Consider the following 19,647-nt stretch of genomic DNA (forward strand, 5'->3'; position numbering starts at 1 on the left):
CCAGGCAAGTCTCTTCACTTGACTTCTCCCATTTGTAAACTGGGAATATTTACCCCCCAGAAAAAGGCCTTTGACCTCTTGGTGAACAGTGCTCTGAGTGGTAAGCTATTACAGCTGTAAACCTTTCATGCTTCTATCTGTTGTCAGTATAGCCTGGTGCTGTGGTGTACATGTCTACAGGTTAGGGAGGGAGCCAGCAAAACTATACTGGAAGCTTCACGCTAGAGCTACAAGTATTCTTGAAATCTCACCCCCCCCCCCCCCCCCCCCCGATAGGCAGTGAGGTAAGGAAGAATGAGATCTGCACATAGTGCAAACTCCTTTGGAAAGCTGATCCTTCAGCTCTCCCCCATGGAGCCGTCCTTTAAGACAGCATGCACCTAAAGCAGGTACACCACTGTTGAGAGCAGAGATGGAGAATATGCTCTGAAGAGGTTCACAGCTAACTCGAGCTCAGTGACTGTCTTCTGCCATGGCAGCCAAACACGAATCTGAATCTCAAACCAAAGGAGGTATTGCAATACCCTAATTGGCAGCTTGAGAGATTTATTCATCATTAAAGGCAATTGAATCACCATGCCAGCAGTCCTGTACACACACAAGCCGCCGCTGCTGCTAGCGGATTACAAGCAATAGAAGTTCACTGTGGTGATAAGTTATCAGTGCTTGCAATTGAAAAGCTGTTGCAGGGAGAGAGGGCAGTCCTCTGAAGTATTTCCAGCCTATTCAGCCAGCTGTGGGATGAGATTCCCATAGCAACCTTTAGCCATTTCCAAGGACACCATGTAGAGCAACTCATAGCACTGGTCACCTCTAGTCTTCTGATAAAGTGGACTCTTTGCCCTTGCTGTGACAGTAGGACCGGTGGAGTGTTAGTCTTCTGTAGCTGGGTCCATGCTTCAGCTACCTAGTGAGCCAGGGGGTCTCCTTCCCTTTATCCACACCCCTGGCTGGTCGCTGGCGTGACGCTAGTGAGGGATAGTCATGGCCCTAATTAGAATGCCTACTGCGAGTACAGCAATAGCTGCAGTGACAGCCAGCCCACGCCGTATGATCAGCTGCTTCACAGACAGCGTTTCACCAACCGTGGAAAGGGCAGGCGTGGCTTCCTGGAGCGTTAGCTGGTACGTCTGACCCTCGTTCTTAGTGATGCGCGTCAGAACAACGCCGTTCTGGGCTTCTGCTTCCACTGCAACACAACAAGGGGGGGTGGAGGGGCAGTGGTGCTGCAGGGCTGCTCAGGCTGTAGAAATGAGTTTGTAGCTGGCAGCACTAGGATAGCCAGCAGAGACGTCACAAATTAAATTAAGCCCTGGCCCGATGCTGAAGAGTTCCTTGCCAACTCTTTCTGGGAGTACTGAACTTAAACTGCTTCACCACACGCTTGTTTTTCCTCTTTGGAAGGGGCGGGGAGTGAACGAGGCCTTCTGCAGCCCTTACAACCCCGCTGATCCCCTCCTCTTCTGCTTTCTTTATGCCTCAATTCCCATGCTTATAGCTGGTGTTTTCCCCTCCTCTCCCAAGCTTGCAGGAAGAGCCCTGTGCCTGCCCTTCAGTGCAGGGTGCAAGGGAAAATAGAGCTGAGCAGGCCAAGCACTTACTAGAAGTAGGAGGGGTTTTGCGCTCTCTGCTCTTTAAACCCCATTTATTGTTTTAAAATAAACTGGATTGCAGGCCAGCTGCCAACGGAACAGGCTCCACCCTCCCAGATGCACAACAGGAGGCCCAACTCTGGGCTCAGCCTGCTGCGGCCTAGAAATTCCCCTTGTTGAGCAGCCTAGATCTTCGTGGGGTGAGAGACAGCAACTCTAAACCAGCAAGGGCAAGAGTCCACTCAGCCCAGAGCTCTGCGGCGTAACACCCTTAGTTTCCCTGCAGGTATGTCAGGTTTCCACACTGGGACTCAAGGGTTCGTTTCCTAACACTAGCCCTCGTGTGGCTTGCACTGTAACTAGTGCAGAGCATGGTAATGCTTCTTTACATGTTATATAATCAATGCAATTAAACTCCACTTCCCACAAACTGCTTAGGCACGTGCATACACACTGCCCAACACACTTGCCAAGAATGGTAGTGGTTTTAGTTAGCTACCCACTGGCCAACACTTCAGTTACTCGGGTCATATATGTGCTACCTAAACATCTGCAGGTCACACTATTAGGCCATTAGTAAATCAAACCTGTTCCCTACCAGAGGGGAGAGCCGTCGTGTATGAGATAGGAGCTGAGTTCAAATCCTCGCCAGCCAACTGGCTCACACCTGCCCGTTGCTGAGCCTAGGAACATAAACACACTGTACTCAGATGATCACTGTTGTATGCAGCAGGTCGGAAGGGAAAATATATTTGTCTTACAAAGCAAGTTTTACTATCACATTTCAGATATAGTTTGTCTCACAGGAGATATCACTGCCCAGCCATGAGATTTGTGTTACATGAATATGGAGCTTTTGCTGGCATGGACGTTGTGACTAAAGAAAGAACCCCAAGAGCAACAACAGCCCAAAAAGTATCCAAGGGCTGAGAGGTTTAGGTTGTGTGTGTTTTGTGGATGAAGGGAAAGCAGTGGACGTGTTGTTCCTTGACTTTAGCAAAGCTTTTGACACTGTCTCCCACAGTAGTCTTGCCAGCAAGTTAAAGGAGTATGGGCTGGATGAATGGACTATTAGGTGGATAGAAAGCTGGCTAGATTGTCGGGCTCAATGGGTAGTGATCAATGGCTCCATGTCTAGTTGGCAGCCGGTATCAAGTGGAGTGCCCCAAGGGTAGGTCATGGGGCCGGTTTTGTTCAATATCTTCATAAATGATCTGGAGGATGGTGTGGATTGCACCCTCAGCAAGTTTGCAGATGACACTAAACTGGGAGGAGAGGTAGATACGCTGGAGGGTAGGGATAGGATACAGAGGGCCCTAGACAAATTGGAGGATTGGGCCAAAAGAAATCTGAGGTTCAACAAGGACAAGTGCAGAGTCCTGCACTTAGGACAGAAGAATCCCATGCACCGCTACAGACTAGGGACCGAATGGCTCGGCAGCAGTTCTCCAGAAAAGGACCTAGGGGTTACAGTGGACGAGAAGCTGGATATGAGTCAACAGTGTGCCCTTGTTGCCAAGAAGGCCAATGGCATTTAGGGATGTATAAGTAGGGGCATTGCCAGCAGATCGAGGGACGTGATCGTTCCCCTCTATTCGACACTGGTGAGGCCTCATCTGGAGTACTGTGTCCAGTTTTGGGCCCCACACTACAAGAAGGATGTCGAAAAATTGGAAAAAGAGTCCAGCGGAGGGCAACAGAAATGATTAGGGGACTGGAACACATGACTTATGAGGAGAGGCTGAGGGAACTGGGGATGTTTAGTCTACGGAAAAGAAGAATGAGGGGGGATTTGATAGCTGCTTTCAACTATCTGAAAGGGGGTTCCAAAGAGGATGGATCTAGACTGTTCTCAGTGGTAGCAGATGATAGAACAAGGAGTAATGGTCTCAAGTTGCAGTGGGGGAGATTTAGGTTGGATATTAAGAGAAACTTTTTCACTAGGAGGGGGTGAAACACTGGAATGCGTTACCTAGGGAGGTGGTGGAATCTCCTTCCTTAGAAGTTTTTAAGGTCATGCTTGACAAAGCCCTGGCTGGGATGATTTAATTGGGGATCGGTCCTGCTTTGAGCAGGGAGTTGGACTAGATGACCTCCTGAGGTCCCTTCCAACCCTGATATTCTATGATTCTATCCAGACTGGTTTGCTCTTGAGCTCTCTATCCAGGGTTGGCATTAAAAGCCTGCAAGGACCCAATGAGTAATAGGTGACCTGAACTGCTTTTAACTATATATGAAAAACTAGCAGGAGCCCAAATCATTAATAGAATCGCTGGCTATACAAACCCCTTGCATTAAGCCAAAATAGCTAAAAATCAGTTTTCATGGTGCTGTCCAGCCTTCTCCTGCAACATAGAAGCACTCAGCAGTGTGGGGTCTGGCACCTTTTGCTGGGCTGTGTTCGCTCAGGCTTGCAGCAAAGATTACAGGAGCTCCGTGGAACTCAGAACAGGGCAGGGACGAGGCCTTCCTTCCCTTTCGCCTTTAACGACATGGCCAGCTGGCTCCCTGCCGTGGGAACAGGCGACACCACTTGTGGCTAACGCTTAAAGAAGCGTGACTGGGAGGCCCCTAAAGGAGTAACTGATTACTGATTATTCAAGAGGGATAAATATGGTGACGAGTGTTAGCCAGGTCATTGTGATTTTTAACATGGATATGGCCAATATGGTGGCATAACGGCAGGAAACCTCACCCAATGTCTGCATTGAGCCCACTGCTGCTAAGTCATGGCTATTCAGGGACCCTAAGATGTTTCACTAATAGGTCTGCGCCATCACCTCCTGTCCCCCCCACTTGCATGCATGCCAAATATAACCTGCAATACACTGAAGTAAAGCTGGTTACCTCCTCGGAGGCCCTTTTCCAGTTCATCCGCCCAATGTAGATGACAGAGCAGCTGGCTGGGATAAAGGCGCTGATCAGCAAGCCGACCCAGAGGCCTGGTAGAGGGAACACTGGTGTTAACAGATGAACTTGGTACCCAGATGAAGCTAGGGCGGCAGGTGCTACAGAAACACTTAAGACGGAATCTCCTCCTGGCCCCGCAAGCCTGTGTCTCCCAGTGCTTTGCTGCCTATACACGCCCATCGTGGGCCAGAACACGAGTGCCCAACGCTTAGGACAGGGCCACCAGGGAACTGGGGAATTGCTCCTTGTGGCAGGTGCGCGCCGACCATGGGCTTGGCCTCGAGGCACCAGGCTGTACCTTGCAGGGGGGGGCTGCGCAACACTGCCACCTAGTGGCCACTGCTGCACAGTACAGTCAGGGTCCTTAATACTACACCTGCCTGCTCAGGTGGCTCCTCCCCAAACCTAGGAGGGACTCCCAAGGGAAGCTGGAAGATCCAGGCCCAAAGGAACCCTCTACACTCAACCCAGCCAGGGAGAGGCCCAGAGCAGCCCTCAGCAGCCTAAAGGATCTCCTGTTTCTGCCAGACTCCCCCAGCCCAGGTAAGAAGGGAAAGGAGGGTGTTAGCCAGCCAGGGTGTAGATGAATATGGTGGTGGGAGATGGAATGCGGGTGGGGAGAGCTGGAGAGGACATTGGTGTTGAAGCTGAGGTTGGGTTGGGGGTGGAGGGGGGATGTAGGTGCTGGAACTAACGGTGTAAGGGGTGCTGCTGCACTCCCTGGCTTGAAGTGGTTTCGTTATATACAGGGTTGCAGTTTGGTTCAATGGCTCCCAGCACCCCTCAGGGGGAAGGAAAAGAGATGCATTTTGGGGGGATGGAAGATGAAATTTTTCTTGGGCTGTGCAGGGAGCGATGGAACTATTCTGGGAGGCTGGGGGGCAAGATGTGGGCTGTGAGGGACTGGGTTTTTAGGGAGGGCTGGAGGCTAGATGGATTTGGGCTGGTTTAAGGAGGGGCAAAGGGACAGATCACTGGGGTCCCTTCTGGCTTTGGAGTCTATGAGAACCCGGCTTCTAAAGCAAATTTCAGCTGTGTTTAGTATGCACCAAACAGGAGCGACATCCAAAACCCACTCCCTCGAAACCCACCCCCAGCCTCCGACCCCACCCCTCTCCCAACACCAGCCAGCACAAGGACTGAGTAACCTTTAGGCCCATTTTAAAAGCACTAAAGTTTTTATGCCTTGGGTTTAAAAAAAAAAAAAAAAAAAAGGCAGCCAAGAGGCATGGCAACAATTTAGCCCTGTTCCCGAGACACGACCAATGGAGTCTAACCTAGAACATCTGGTGCTGGGCTCGTTTTGTCCTGGGATTTGGGCGTTGGTATTTCCAGGGCTAAAGGGTCAATTCCCTTTCCCCACCCTTCTGATGTTTGTACCTATCATTCCAATCCTGGCCACGAACAGCAGCACGCTTCCCAACGGCAGGCCCACGGCATAGTAGCCAACTGTATTCAAGATCGCGCCGATCTTCTGCTTCCCTGTGCCTCTTAGCACTCCACTGGTTACGCACTGCGAGGGGGGAGGACAAGGTGACTCTGAAGGACGTGCGCTGGTTGCAGTAAGTCCCCTAGGCTTGGTGCTGGCAGCAACACTGCCCACACATACTGGTTGCTTTACTTCCCCTTACTGACCTCTATCGAACCCCCGGGGGGACACCCTCCCCACAGCTGAGCTCTCGCTTCATGGCTGGTGCAGCCAGGCAGCTGGTAACCCCTGGAAGCTTGTATAAGAGCCTTGCCCCAGGAGAACCGGCTTTCTTCAATACAGCCCCTGGCAAATGACCACTGTTTGTCTCTCTTCTGTACTCATTGCTCTGTCTCCTGCTCACAGATGAGCCACACGGTAATTCCTGTAGGCCCACAGGTAGGGAATGTTTCCTGCATTCGTTTCCTTTCCTTTCCCCATACCTACCCCCTCCCTTCCATCTGAATGCACCATGCATTGACTATTAGCCCTTCTATTAAAAGGATTTTCCTTTTGGCCAGTTTCCCCATTACATCGGACGTATTCGTTCCTCTGAGTCCTTCCCTAGGGCCTGTGATCTTGGAGGCAGACGTTACCCAGGCTCTTAGCCATGGGGATAACTCTGGACTCTCTCCTTGATCAACCTGGAGCCGAATTCCACCAGCATCAGAAATAACGTCTGAGAGCAAATGCAGCAGCACGGTTAATTCCTTGAAGTACTTACACAGCCGGCTTCAAACACGTGGACGGCCATGTACACTGGTATAACCCAAGCCACCAGGGCGATGATCTCTCTGTTTAAGGAATGGAGGAGGCAATCAGGCTCAGAAAGTGCATCTGTCACAGCTAAACTAGTTCATGCCCCGAACACATTGCTGCATTCTGTACAACCTGCTGACCCTCGCAGACTTGCACAAATGTGCCTGGAGAGAGACTTGCTTACAGCACACACTTTACAGTGCGACCGAGCACAACAGTACTACAGGGCCATGCCGCAGTCTGGGACTGAACTGAGTTACAGGAAGTCTTGACCCTCATTTCTGCTGCGGCACTGGGAAAAGTCAGCATCTCATCAATCACTCTTCGCTCTCGGCTGGCTGGTCTTTAACCAGCGATTGAGGGTTTCGGGTGTCTTCGGGTGTGATCAGGAAAAGTCTGTTGGGCCGGGTGGCATCTGTACCGCCCTGCTAACTAAGCTTTTTGCAACAGGCTTTCCCCGTGACTTGATCAGCTGACGTCTTCCGAAACAAAATTTGCTCTGATCCAAATAAAGAGGAACATACACCAAGGTGCTCTCTCCTTCGAGTGAAGCCCAGCTCAGATGCAGCATCGTTTTTCCAGCGAGATCCCTGCTTTGTACTCAGATGATGCATGAGCCAGAGCGTAGGAGAAGGCAAGTGGGTCCACCCCATGCGTTAAGGTCCCCTGCAGTCACTGGGAACCTTTCCCCTGACTTCAGTGGGCTTGGGAGCAGGCTCTCCTAAGCCCCCAAACAATTCTTCCCTTGGCTCAGTCTTTAATAGTAACTTGTATCTTTGTTGTGAAAGACGTATACCGAATCGGAGCAACTCACCTGTCACTGGTAAATATGTATCCCAGCACATCCTTTGTGGCTGCTAATATGACGTCCACCACCAGGCAAAGAAACCCTGAAAAGCAGAGTCAGGAGTCAGTCGGGCACAGCAATCACAAGCTGACGACTACGTGAAATCCAGTTCCTGTCAGGGCCTGAGCAACCTGCCTCAGGCCACAAGTGTAAACAAAACTGGGGCTGTCACCCTGGTCCCTAGGTGCCCATATCACTAAATAACTGCAGGCAATCCGGCTGAGTCCTAGGGCTGGAAACAATAGGATACTGCAGGGGAGAACTGAGGTGCAACTGGCAAAGATCAGTGTAGGAAGCTTGCAAAACCAGCTGCCCTTGCTATGCCCAGCACTAGGCAGAGCCATGAGCATCTCGCTTTGTCTGGCACTGTAGTATACAGACTGACCACCCAGGAGGGATGGAGCCAATGCAGAGTCACTAGGCTGACCAGACAGCAAGTGTGAAAAATCGGGACAGGGTTGTGGGGACCCTATATAAGAAAAAGCCCCGAGTATCGGGACTGTCCCTATAAAATTGGGACATCTGGTCACCCTAAGAGTCACGCACCTGTGCACAGAATGCTGGTGATGGAAGATCTCTTGGCCTCCTCTGGGTTCCCAGCACCCAGCGCGTTCCCCACCTGAACGCTGACGGCTACGCTGAGTCCATAGTGAATCTGAAATCCCAAAGCACCAACACACGTTGGTCTGGGGAGGGGACGTCGTGGGCGACCCAACGGGACAAGTGTTACAAACACCTCCAGCCGAGACAATTGCTAGGAGGTGGCCCGTGAGCTAATGAAGGTGAATGTGGACGGAGCTCTGCACAGCATGAGCTAAAACTTTAGGTCGGGCAGAGGGAGGGGCAACAGCCAGGTGTAATCGGCGCACGGGCAGGTAGCCACAAAAGCGGAGGTTCTCATCCTGCCTCTGACCCCGATTCCCATCTGTGACCTTGGGCAAGTCACTTCACCTCCCAGCCTCAGTTTTCCCATCTGTAAAAAAGGGATAACACTGGCCTACCTGACGGCTGGGGAGTGCAGGTAACGTCTCTCTGAACCCCAGACTGCAGGGTATTATGGATTGACAGGTTGGGGGCAGGAGACAGGGACAGGTCTGGGCACATGGGGTGACAGTGTGGAAGCTGGGCCCAGGAGATAGATGTGGGACATGTTTGAGGCTGATTGTAGTTAAGGCTAACGCTTCAGTATGACTGGCTGTCTGGCTCCCTCTGCCAATTTAGACCATAAGAGCTTCAGAGCGGGGGCTGTCTTGCATTGCTGGTCAGCGCCCAGCATGACGGGGCTCCACTCTCAGGGAGGGCCTTTAGGTGGTGCCGGAACATAAATAATAACCCCAAATTCTTACCATGTACGACACAATGGACACCTCATAAATGATGGATTGTGCGGAAAGCTCCACTACGCTCAGCAGGCCTGAATTCGGGGGGAAAAGTCAGAATTTTGTATTCTGATCCCCAGAAAAGGAGCCTTTTAAAGGGCAGGTGATACGTCAGGCAGATCGGTGGCTCTCAACCTGTCCAGACTCCTTTCAGGAGGCCAGTTTCTCTTGCATACCCCAAGTTTAGAAACTCCCTCACTTAAAAACTACTTGCCTAGAAAATCACACCTAAAAATACACAAGTGTCACAGCACACTAGTACTGAAAAATTGCTTACGTTCTCATTTTTACCATATAATTATAAAATAAATCGATTGGAATATAAAAGATTGTAGTTACATTTCTGTGTATAGTCTATAGAGCAGTGTAAACAAGTCACTGTCTGTATGAAATTTCAGTTTGTACTGACTTCGGTAGTGCTTTTTACGTAGCCAGTTGTAAAAGTAGACAAGTATCTAGCTGGGTTGATGTGCACTCGGGAAGACCTCTGCCTATCCCCAAGGGTACACGTACCCCTGCTTGAGAACCACTGTGGTAGATCCTCCTTGGTGATAATATTTCTAGTGCCCCATCAGCATGCTCCTCCCATCACTGACCTATCAGGAAGCTTCCGATTTCATAGGTCCACCACTCAATGCATGTCATGAGCATGCTGGGCACAGCCAGCGTGACGAAGGTGTCCCACTCCTGGAGGCACTCGCTGGACCAGCCTGGGATAAGAAGATGAAGGGTGTAAAGAGTCAGCCCGGAGGTTTAGCATATGGAGAACCAGGAAGTGAAACTGACTGCGTCTATTTCCACTTTCCAGAGCAAGTGATGTGCAAAGAGAAAAAGCCCCAATTCAGATGCACCCAAACTCCAAGAGTGTTTAGAATTCAACCTAATCTTTTCGGGGCCTAGGCCATATTAGAGAGAGTGACAGGGACCAGCTTGGACATTTCTGTAAATCCCAGGGGGAAACAGCCACCCTTTCCATACTCAGTGGGCCCTACCAAGCCACGTGTAACCTCAGCAGGAACTCCAGAGATGCCGAGTGCGCTTTGTCCGTTAATACATCCCAGCGGGCCCACAGAGCCTTAACTGACACTCACAAACCCAGGCCCCAGTTCTACGGGTGACTCCTGCATGTGTACAGAACTGACAGCAGGATGGGATGGGTGCTGTTCTGATTGCAGCCCGGGGACCTCTGGCAGCTTTAGAAGCGAGGTTCAGTTCCCCAGGAACGCTGATCACCGACGAGACTTTCTTTCCAGGCTCACCCAGCGCTCGTGATGCGCAAGTTACAGCTCAGACCAACACAGAGGAACACAGCATCTGGCAGACATGCTTATACCAAGGTTAACATTAACCCTTCTCACCAACGGAATGCAAATCAATGGAAGGGGGAGCTGAGAGGGTCTCCCATGTGAAGCGGAGATTTTTGCAGACACACAAAAGCATAAGAGAACGATACCACACCTCCCCAGGTCTCCACATGGAGCTTCTTCGCGACAATGTACAGGAACAGGAAGATGGCTTGTGCGTACTGAGCAATCGTGTTTGCCCAGGCCGAACCCCTGGGAAAGGGACAGAGAAAGCAAGCTGGACTTTCTGCTCTTGCAGAGAGCCCTGTCTCGCCGGCAGTTGCTCTAGCTGCAGCGAAAGCCTCGCTAAGGAGCTGAACTGAAGACACTTGCCCAGACGACAATAGCATCTCGCCCACTCCACACACAGCGGTGCGTTGCTGAGCAGGTACTCAGTGAGTGGGGTGTTCACCTCCCCCTGAAACATTCGGAATCGGGCCCTGGGGGCAGAATGCTGGAGTGGATGGACTAGCACCCCAGCTGGTTATGGCTAATCCTCAGGGGCTGGTTTCCTACGGCACTAACATATCACTACGTACGATCTGATTGGCCTGGACTCCATATCCCAGAAGTCTCCATGGTACCCTTTGCTACCAGTCAGTTTCCAGCTGGCGTGTGTATATTTGCCCTGTGCTTTTACCCAGAGAAATGACTCTGCCCTACAAATAACTAGCACTTTCCATCTCCTAAACATTGCACAAACATGAACTCACAGCTGCTTCACTTCCTATGCTAATGCTTTCGGGTCCTGAAGTCCTGTCTCAGTCAAAGCCAACGTTGACAGAGCAAGTGGGGGGTTTTACAGAGGAAGGACGTCAGGGCAATGTCTGTTCTGTATCTGGTGAATGTACCCAGTGAGAGGGGACTGCCTTTCTGCGATGGCCAACGGGATACCTGTGGATCGTCTCGGGGCCTGGTTCTCTGGATGAAGAGAGCTAGTCGTACCACTGGGCCAAATATTGAGGCCCTTGCTTGGTTTTATCCTTTAAGCAAAGTCCCACTAGCCTCAGCTGGAATCCATGTGCAAGTTAAGAGAGCTTTAGTATCCTCTAGGGATCCAGGCTGTGTCTCTGCAGCCATCCGTGACCAAGTCACATTCGTTCACTTAGGCCAAGATTTTTCAAAAGTGGCTAATGCTTTTGGGCACCCAACTTAAGACAACTTTAAAGAGATCTGATTTTTCTGAAGTGCTGAGCATCTGGTCTCTGAAAAACCAGGCCCCTTTAAAGAGGTCTCAAGTTGGCCCCCCAAAATCAGTACCACTCAGGATCGAGCCATAGCTGGACGTCTAGTTTTTTTCTTCCAAATATTTAGGCACTACTCACATGACTCCGAGGCCCAGCACGTAGAGAAAGACATAGTTTGCAATTGCATTTATGATATTTCCAGCGATGCCACTTAGCACCTCTGGCCAGATTATCCTCTGAAATTAAACAAAATACAGATCTGTGTTTTTTTAACTGGGCTCCTAGGTTTCTGTTGCCTTGTCTAAAATATAAACATGGCTTCTGGAGAAAGGCGTATGTTAGTGCCTCACCGATCTGTTCAATACCAAACTCTTGGGGAGCAATTGAGGCAGATGTGGAGTGACCGGGGAGGATAGAACTGATGATGCTATAGTGAAATTTTATTCAAGAGAGCAGCCTTGCATTGATGGGAAGTAGCTCTGTATTCTGATTGGCTAGGAGCCTCCAGTTCCATCAGAATTATGGCTTTTTACAAACACCATTCAGGAAGCAGCAGGTTGAGTGGTGAGAGCAGGAGATCTGAGTTTTGTTCCCAATTCCATCATTAACTTGCCGTGTAATCCTGGGCAAGTAATTTAGGCCTAAATTTTCAAAAGGGGCCTCTAATTTAGGGTACCTTTAGTCTGTAGGTGCCCAACTTTAGAGCCCCAAGGCCTGATTTTCAGAAGCACTGAGCACCCATAACTCCATTTAAGTCAGTGGGAGCTATTGGTGCTCAGCTCTTCTGAAAACCTGACCACAGATTTACAGGCCACTCCTGAAATGTCTAGTTCTTAACCGTTCTGTGCCTCAGTTTCCCTACATGTAGGCTAGGCATAATGGTACTTTGCACATCCTTGCAAAGCGTGGCTGAGATCCTCAGGATTGTGCAAATATTATTGTTTCTGAGGAATGGAAATGCCAAGTTGAGTGGCAGTTTTTGCTACAGAGAGCTCCTCAGAGAAGGAATACAGATGCAGAACTAATACTCTACCGTCTTGCTGCAGTTATTAGCTAGAGTCGGGAATGCCCACAAAAACCCACCTAACCAGAACTGGCTAAAAAGATTGACCTGTGGAAAATAAAGCCAGAGAGCAAAATTCAATATCGCTATTGCCTTGGAAAGTAGGAGACATGTAGGTGATCCACTGAAATAGCAGCATGTGCAAAGTGAGAAGCTTAATTAGCTGGACTCTAAAAGGGGCAGCTAAATGCATTCAGAGTGAGCTCCAATGGGAACATCATGTCGGAGAACCTTTGTTTTTCCCAAACTCCTAACAGAGGGAGGATTGGCCAGTCATTAGCACAAATGCAAATGAAACTGCTGCACTGAACACAGGCCCAGGTGGGCGGCTCAAACTGCAGCAATAGGATACTACTGGGCGTGCGTGTTTTATATGGGCTACTGGACACGGTGCAAAACAACTATGAGCTCTCGGGGCAAATTACCTGAGAGAGACACCCTGAGCAATTGCACAGAATGAGAGATTTGCCCCCTTTACTTAACAAAGATGTGAACGTGAAGGTAAAGGGGCATCCTACCTGATTCTGCAAATATCTCGTCTCCAACTGGTACAGAAAAGCCGCCTGCAAAAGTCAGTGAATCAGCCTGTGAGATCAGGGGACTGGCCAGAGCAGAGTCTAGAGATTACAGGAGAAGCAGAAAGCACAGTGCCCAGCTGGCATTCATGGGGCACAGGAAGGAGGGTCTGATTTGGACGGCATCACTGAGGTTGGGGGTGCAGGACAAAAACATACTTCCAGCGCCATTCAAAAGACCTAGAGGGTAACAGAGCTCGGGGCTAACTGCAAAGTCGGGGTGAGATGCCAGACTCATCCTGCACCCCAAATTAAACCTACCAAGGCAGCTTGGCAAAACTGGTAAATGAAAATTTAGCAGCCCCGGCACAAAAACCCTTAAGACGCTCTTGGACACTAGGGAAAAAATAACAGTAGCAATAATATTATCTATTCACTAGCCCTTGAAGGGCATGAAAAAGTGAAGACAGTTTACTAGCCTGTCCTAAAAATCCCACAGAGCACTCGCCCTGGGCCAATACATAAGTAGATCCTTGTGAGGCTCCACCCAGGGCTGTCTCCAATTTTGACCATTCCTGCAGGAAGGAGAGAGACTATTTTGCATGCAAGAAGCCACTGCAGGCAGAGAAAGGGGCCATGGGACTCCATGGAGCTGAGGGGACGGGCAGCATCTGGCTTTGGGCTCTGAGAGAAGTGACTTCCTAGCAGTGACTGATAGAGAAAGTCGAGGGTAATGGGAACTTACAGGAAGAGCTGGGATAAAAATCATCACATAAACCTGGGTTAACCTGGGGGAAGATACAAAACCCCCCAATTAGTACAGGGCATCTTCCAAAACATCCCTTTTCCCCTGCCAGCCCTGGCCTGCCCCTCCGTGCTCGCTGGGTAACATAGGGGGGTATGGCTCACAGGAGGACCAGCTATCCTCTGCCTTCCTCCACTGTGGCTAAACCCTCCTACCGTGGCTCCGCAGCATTGTTACAAGAAATGGCTCCCCTGCGGAGACCCGTCTGATAAGCCTCGGCTGCTGTGCAAGAGGGAGGCAGAGAATTTACCTTCAAAAGGCAGCAAGATTCAAGGCCAAATTCTGCCTTGGGTTATACCCATGGATGTGACCCCAATTAATACAATGGCGGGCTGCATGGGGCGGGCTGATGGCAGAACCCATCCAATAGGGAGAGAGGGGTTGTGCCGGTGTAGCCGAGGGCTGGGCCCGGCCAGCGGGGAGAAGGGAGCGCTCCACCGGTGTCGCCGAGGGCAGGGCCTGGTCCATAAGGGGCTGCTCCGGTGTCCCTGAGGCCTTAGCACATAATTTAAGGCACCCGTCCCCTTGGTTTCTTGGAGAGCGTGTGACCCGCAGCACGGAGCTGTACAAACTGGAGCACACGCCCGACCTGGAGACCTCCGGGTCCTGCCGGACCAGCAGCAGGATCTGCTCGGTGTTGATGAAGACAGCCCAGCAGGGGAAGCAGCAAAGCAGCAGGATGAGGATCCCACGCTGCAGGATGGTTCCCACCCGCTTCATGTTCTTACCGCCATATGTCTGGAAAACAAGAGGTTAAATCCAATGGCATCCTTCAGCCACCCTCTCCACCTCCAACCCCCTGACTGCGCTGACTAAGGGACTGCTGGCAGTTCTCTCCATGGCCTAGAGGCCTGCATGCTCCTCCCACTTGGGGACGGGGATCCATACAGGAACTGCACAGCAGTGTCGGGCATCACCCACTGCCTATTGTAGCACAGCGGCATGTGAGGACTTTGAGGGTCATTAAAAACATGCCGTGGGATCCTTCAGTGTCCATGCAAAACAGGTAGGATGTGGCTTTTAGGGTGGTCTAAGACAGTGGTCCTCAAGCAGGGGTACGTGTAACTCTGGGGCTATGTGGAGGTCTCCCAGGGGTACATCAACTCACCTAGATATTTGCTTACTTTTACAACAGGCTACATAAACTGCACTAGTGAAGTCAGTACAAACTAAAATTTCATACAGTGTCATGTTTATACTGCTCTATAGACTATACACAAATGTAAGTACAATATTTATGTTCCAATTGATTTACTTTATAATTACATGGTAAAAATGAGAAACTCAGCAATTTTTCAGTAACTGTGCTGCATTCTCATGTTTAATTTTTGTAGGCAAGTAGTTTTTAAGTGAGGTGAAACTTGAGGTAAGTAAGACAAGTCAGACTCCTGAAAGGGGTGCAGTTGTCTGGAAAGGTTGAGACCCACTAGTCTAGGAGCTGCTGCCACAGTGTGGCTCTCTGACCCCACTTAGTAGCTTATGAGTCTGTTACAGCCTTGGAGTTAATGGACCTGGTCCTTTTGCTACAAGAGTAAGAGGCTCACATCTTTAAATCCAAAAGTCCTGGGCTCAACTCCGGCAGCCAGACTGTCCTGGGAGAACACTGCAGTCTCATTCTGCAGAAGCATGACATATGATGGATCCTTGCAAGATGAAGAGCCACGTTGGACCCTGATGGAGCTTTGAACTGCATATTCTAGGGCATCTAGGTCATTGCTTAGACAATTGAGTCATTCCTTGGTATTTCATAGGATCCGCTCACCTGGGTGTCCTGAAGGGCAAAACCTATGGAGTTTGGAACTTCTAAGGGTTCATCTACTTGGCTTTGACTCTTATAGAAGCTCAGACACCAATTATGACAGCCCTGTGCAATATGGGCGACTATATTCAGCCAGTGTCTTTAAAAAACAACAACACAATCTCTAAAACAAAGAGATCAGAGACCAGCAGCTGTTACCTACCTGGGATATTAACGTGTCACATGCTGAAGATAAACCAAACCCCACAGAGATGCCAGTAACGTTTATAACCTGGAAATAAACGTTTTATTAAATAGTCATAATAATAAAACAGTGAGAAAACATGACAGTGCAATTTCAGATGGTCACAAGTTTCATCTAGGGCTGGGTTTGAAAGGCAAAGGAGATGTCAAAGGTCCCCTTCTATCCCAGGCTGTTACCAGCCCTTCAGCCATCAACCCACCTCTCCAACTACCTAGTTACTATTTTATAAGAGACGTTTCACATACATGAGCTGGCGTGAAAGGATACAACCTATGTAAAGACTCAAAACTAAAATACTTACAGCGATAGCAAGCGTGACGGAGGCCAACTCAACCTTCCCCAGATGGCCACAGAATACAGAGCTTACAATGTGTATCATAAAGATCAGCAACTGGATCAAGGTCTAGAAATGGGCGGGGAGGAGGGAGGAAAAACAGATCAGGGTGACTGCAGGCTGCAGAATTGGAGGTGTGATTACACCAAGAGGCTCCTTGAGGACACACTCTTCCTGTACTGTACAAAAGAGAGCACGTGGGATTGTTTGCATTCAAATGGGTTTAGTGAATAACGTTAGAATATTTAAAAAAAAAAAACACAACAACCCCCAGATTAAGCTGGTTTTAGGTTTATCCACCAGCCCTTGGAAATTCTCTGAAAGACTCGGCCTGATGCGATGACTCTCTGTCACCAAGTCATTTCCTCGCGGTTCTAGGCAGTCCCTGGTCAGCTCGGGGTTAATCACTCCACCTGACGCTCCACAGGGGCTGGTGACGCCAGCAACTCTGTGTTTTGGCTAAATAGGCCAGACTCTGATCTCTGCTACATCTGGGTAAGCCTGGAGTAGTACTATTGAGCCCAGATCGGAACAGGTGCGATGGAGCTGCATTTCCGCACCCCAGGCGTGTCTCACATTTGGGAATATCTGATCAGCTCCACTGATGGGAAGAGTCTTAGTCAAGATGGGCCCCAAGCTGCTGCCACCATTTTAAATGCTTAAACTACCCCTGCTCCATTCCCTTTGGGTTGCAGCATCTCCTCAACCACCTCTGTGCAGCCTACGGCTCGCCTCCTGCTCTACTGTAGGCAAGATACCTGCCCCGAGGCACAAGCCAAGAAGACTTCAACAGCGCAGCCTGGGGAAAGCTCTCCCAGCACCCATGGATCTCTTACTCCTTCCAGGAACAGGGGCTTTCCCGCTAGCGTCTCTGTGATGTCTCGTCCCTTTCCCTCTCCGAGCGAGCACCATCCACCCGCGTCCCCAGTGCTGGGGGCTTTAAGGGTGCCACACTGTACCTGATCCTACGGTTCCTCCCTCCCTTTCCTCTCTGACCCATTTCCCCTTTGCTGATTATACTCCAGGAAGCGGCAAGTGGTTGTTTCAGCACACAGCAAAGGGGAGGGGCGGGACCAGGGGATGAATTGAACCAGGGGTCTGGGGCTCTGAGCCTTGCAATGAGAGGGGGCCTGGACTTTCTAGGAGAGGCAGTGGAAGAAGGGTATGTACTGAGCTGGGCTGGCCAGCTTGTCTGCCTGCTAGGGAAGAAGATCCAGGATGGGGCCAGAAGGACAATGAGGGTCAAACCTCCAAATGCCACTTAAAACCTACAGGAGCTCATCACCTGGAAGTCTGGAATCCATCCAGCCGCCTCCCACCTAGCAAGCAGGATTCAAACCCATGTGACTCGGGGCTCTGCCGATCCAACTTGAGGGGAGTCGCAGACCCGGAGCAAGGGGCTCTGCACCAATACGCTGGACAAACCCGGCTATCTCTAGCCCTCCCTTGCTCTCACCAGTGGTCCTGACAGCACCAGCAGCTTCTTCACCTCTTCCCAGAAGTTGAATGGGATCAGCTGGCGAATCCAGCAGCTGCTCTTCTGGCCGGAGGATGGCACGTGCAGGACGATGCTCCTGGTGTCTCTGAAGGGGTTCTCATCAGCAGGGCCCGCAAGCTCCATGCTGCCGCTGTGCCAGGGAATAACTAACCCTCTTTTTCTTCCCCGTTGGTTAAACCCATTTGATTCACTTGACCCGAGCGGGCAACGGTTTCGTAACCACAGCAGAGTGCACTTCGGCCATGGCTGAGCAAGCATGCCCCTATCCGCCACCCGCTCTTGCTGGCACAGCCTGAGAACAGGTGATGAGTAAAGTCCCTGGGACACATGGAGGAGGAGGAGGAGGAGGGCTGGGAAGCAGGACAGCCTCGAGCAGAGTCGGATTCTGTTCTAGGTATGCTTGGGTCTGCCTCCTTACGAGGGGGGTGAGGTGGCCTAGATGACCTTGCAAGGTCCTTTCCAGCCCTGCACATCTATGATTCTATGTCAGGGCGGCGTGGACAGCCCCGATGGGGGCAGCTGGAGACAGCAACCTCTGGGGATGGGGAATTCCTGCAGCCAGACTGCCTTGTGATGTTGTCTTGCATGCTAAGCAAGGCTGGTACTTGTCCATAATTGCATGGGAGACCTAAGGACAGAAGAGGTGCTGCAAAAAGTAGCATGGCTGATCCGGAAGGTGGCGTTCCTCTTTCTGAGTCAGTACTGACGAAATGCTCCTTAATAAACCCCTGGCACTTAGCATGGGTGTCCTGGCCATGGGCTGCGTGCTGGATGGAGTGGGGAGATCTGGCTGCGGGAGGAAAGCGGGATTTGTTCCCTGTGGACTGCACGTTGCCAGCCTGAGGCCGTGTCTGCACTGGCAATTGTTTGTGTGACAGCAGTGACAGCTGCGGTCGAGGTCTCATTACGCTAAGCGCTATACGCACAAGGCAAGAGCCAGTCCCTGCCAGAGCACTTGTAATCGCCAGGGACAAGCTGGAAAGGGAGTGGGAGGTGAAGTGACTTCAGATGAGTGTCGGGGCCAGGAACAGAACCCAGGTTTCTGACTAATAGTGGAGCTGTACTACTGCACGGGCCTAGCCAGGACTCTGGGTTTGGTTTGGTTTGGTTTTTTTTTACCACCACGCCATCTAGATCTGTGCAGAATAGGATCAGAGGGGCTGGTGGTAACAACGCTAGAGTACTGTCTACACTACAGCTTCCACTGGTACGGAACTGCGTCACAGACAAGCTGCGGACCCAATGCAACTTACGCATCCTCTGGTCCCACTGAGATAAGGCACACACTTTCTGCCACACTGTTGCTGCTTGGGTCTGACTCCACTGCAATCAGTGACAAAGCACCCCATGATTTCAATGGATGCAGGATCAGGCCCTTAAAGAGCTGCCCGCCTATTATTTTGGTTGGCTGAGGCTTTCACCTGATCCCTTCCAGTGATGGTTGTGCTGTCCTCTTTATAGAGTCTCGTGGTTGCTCCCCAAATCACCTGGCTCCTAACTTTGGATTAGTCTATCTGCAGTTGGGAAGCAGCCCCACACAGTGATCTCTGCTCCTCTTTAACATTGCTTGATTCAGTTCCAAGCTTGCTCACTCCTGCTGAAGGAAACCATTGTTGCCTTTTAGCCTAGCTGTGTTAATGAAAAACCAAGGCTGGGGGAAGCAGGTCAGAGGTGATACTGGTCCTATTGCTTGTAAGCCTGGCCTCCCCCCACATTCACAGGGCCAGTGCCGGGGATTTCATTCAATGTATAAGCCATTGTACCCTTATACTGCCTTGCTTTGTTCTCTTGCTTTCCCTGCTAGCTGCAGTTCTATCCCCGGGGTTCATCTGGTGAATTGAACATTAATTTGGCATCTGGCTTCTCTCTGCATGAAAGGTTTTGCCTTCTGCGACTTTCTGCATTCAAACAGATTCCATCTCTAATTTCTTTCACCCAGTCCTG

The 19,647-nt window shown here is 50.6% G+C and overlaps 1 protein-coding gene across 1 annotated transcript; it reads right to left on the reverse strand.

Annotated features, from left to right (window-relative positions):
• Positions 1 to 529: 529 nt before the first annotated feature.
• On the reverse strand, positions 530 to 17,954 carry LOC142069504 (multidrug and toxin extrusion protein 1-like). Its single transcript, XM_075120795.1, has 17 exons — positions 17,662 to 17,954; positions 16,173 to 16,274; positions 15,830 to 15,898; positions 14,458 to 14,606; positions 13,809 to 13,851; positions 13,067 to 13,111; positions 11,624 to 11,721; positions 10,414 to 10,511; positions 9,552 to 9,665; positions 8,923 to 8,990; positions 8,123 to 8,231; positions 7,544 to 7,619; positions 6,695 to 6,764; positions 5,883 to 6,015; positions 4,440 to 4,534; positions 2,191 to 2,275; positions 530 to 1,189 (listed from the first exon to the last, which is right to left on the reverse strand). The coding sequence occupies exons 1-17, from the start codon at positions 17,824 to 17,826 to the stop codon at positions 969 to 971; spliced, it is 1,740 nt and encodes a 579-aa protein (XP_074976896.1). The 5' UTR covers positions 17,827 to 17,954; the 3' UTR covers positions 530 to 968.
• Between the last annotated feature and the right edge of the window lie 1,693 nt (positions 17,955 to 19,647).

This window comes from Caretta caretta, chromosome 17 (genome assembly GCF_965140235.1).
Source record: "Caretta caretta isolate rCarCar2 chromosome 17, rCarCar1.hap1, whole genome shotgun sequence".
In the NCBI taxonomy this organism is placed as follows: Eukaryota; Metazoa; Chordata; order Testudines; family Cheloniidae; genus Caretta; species Caretta caretta.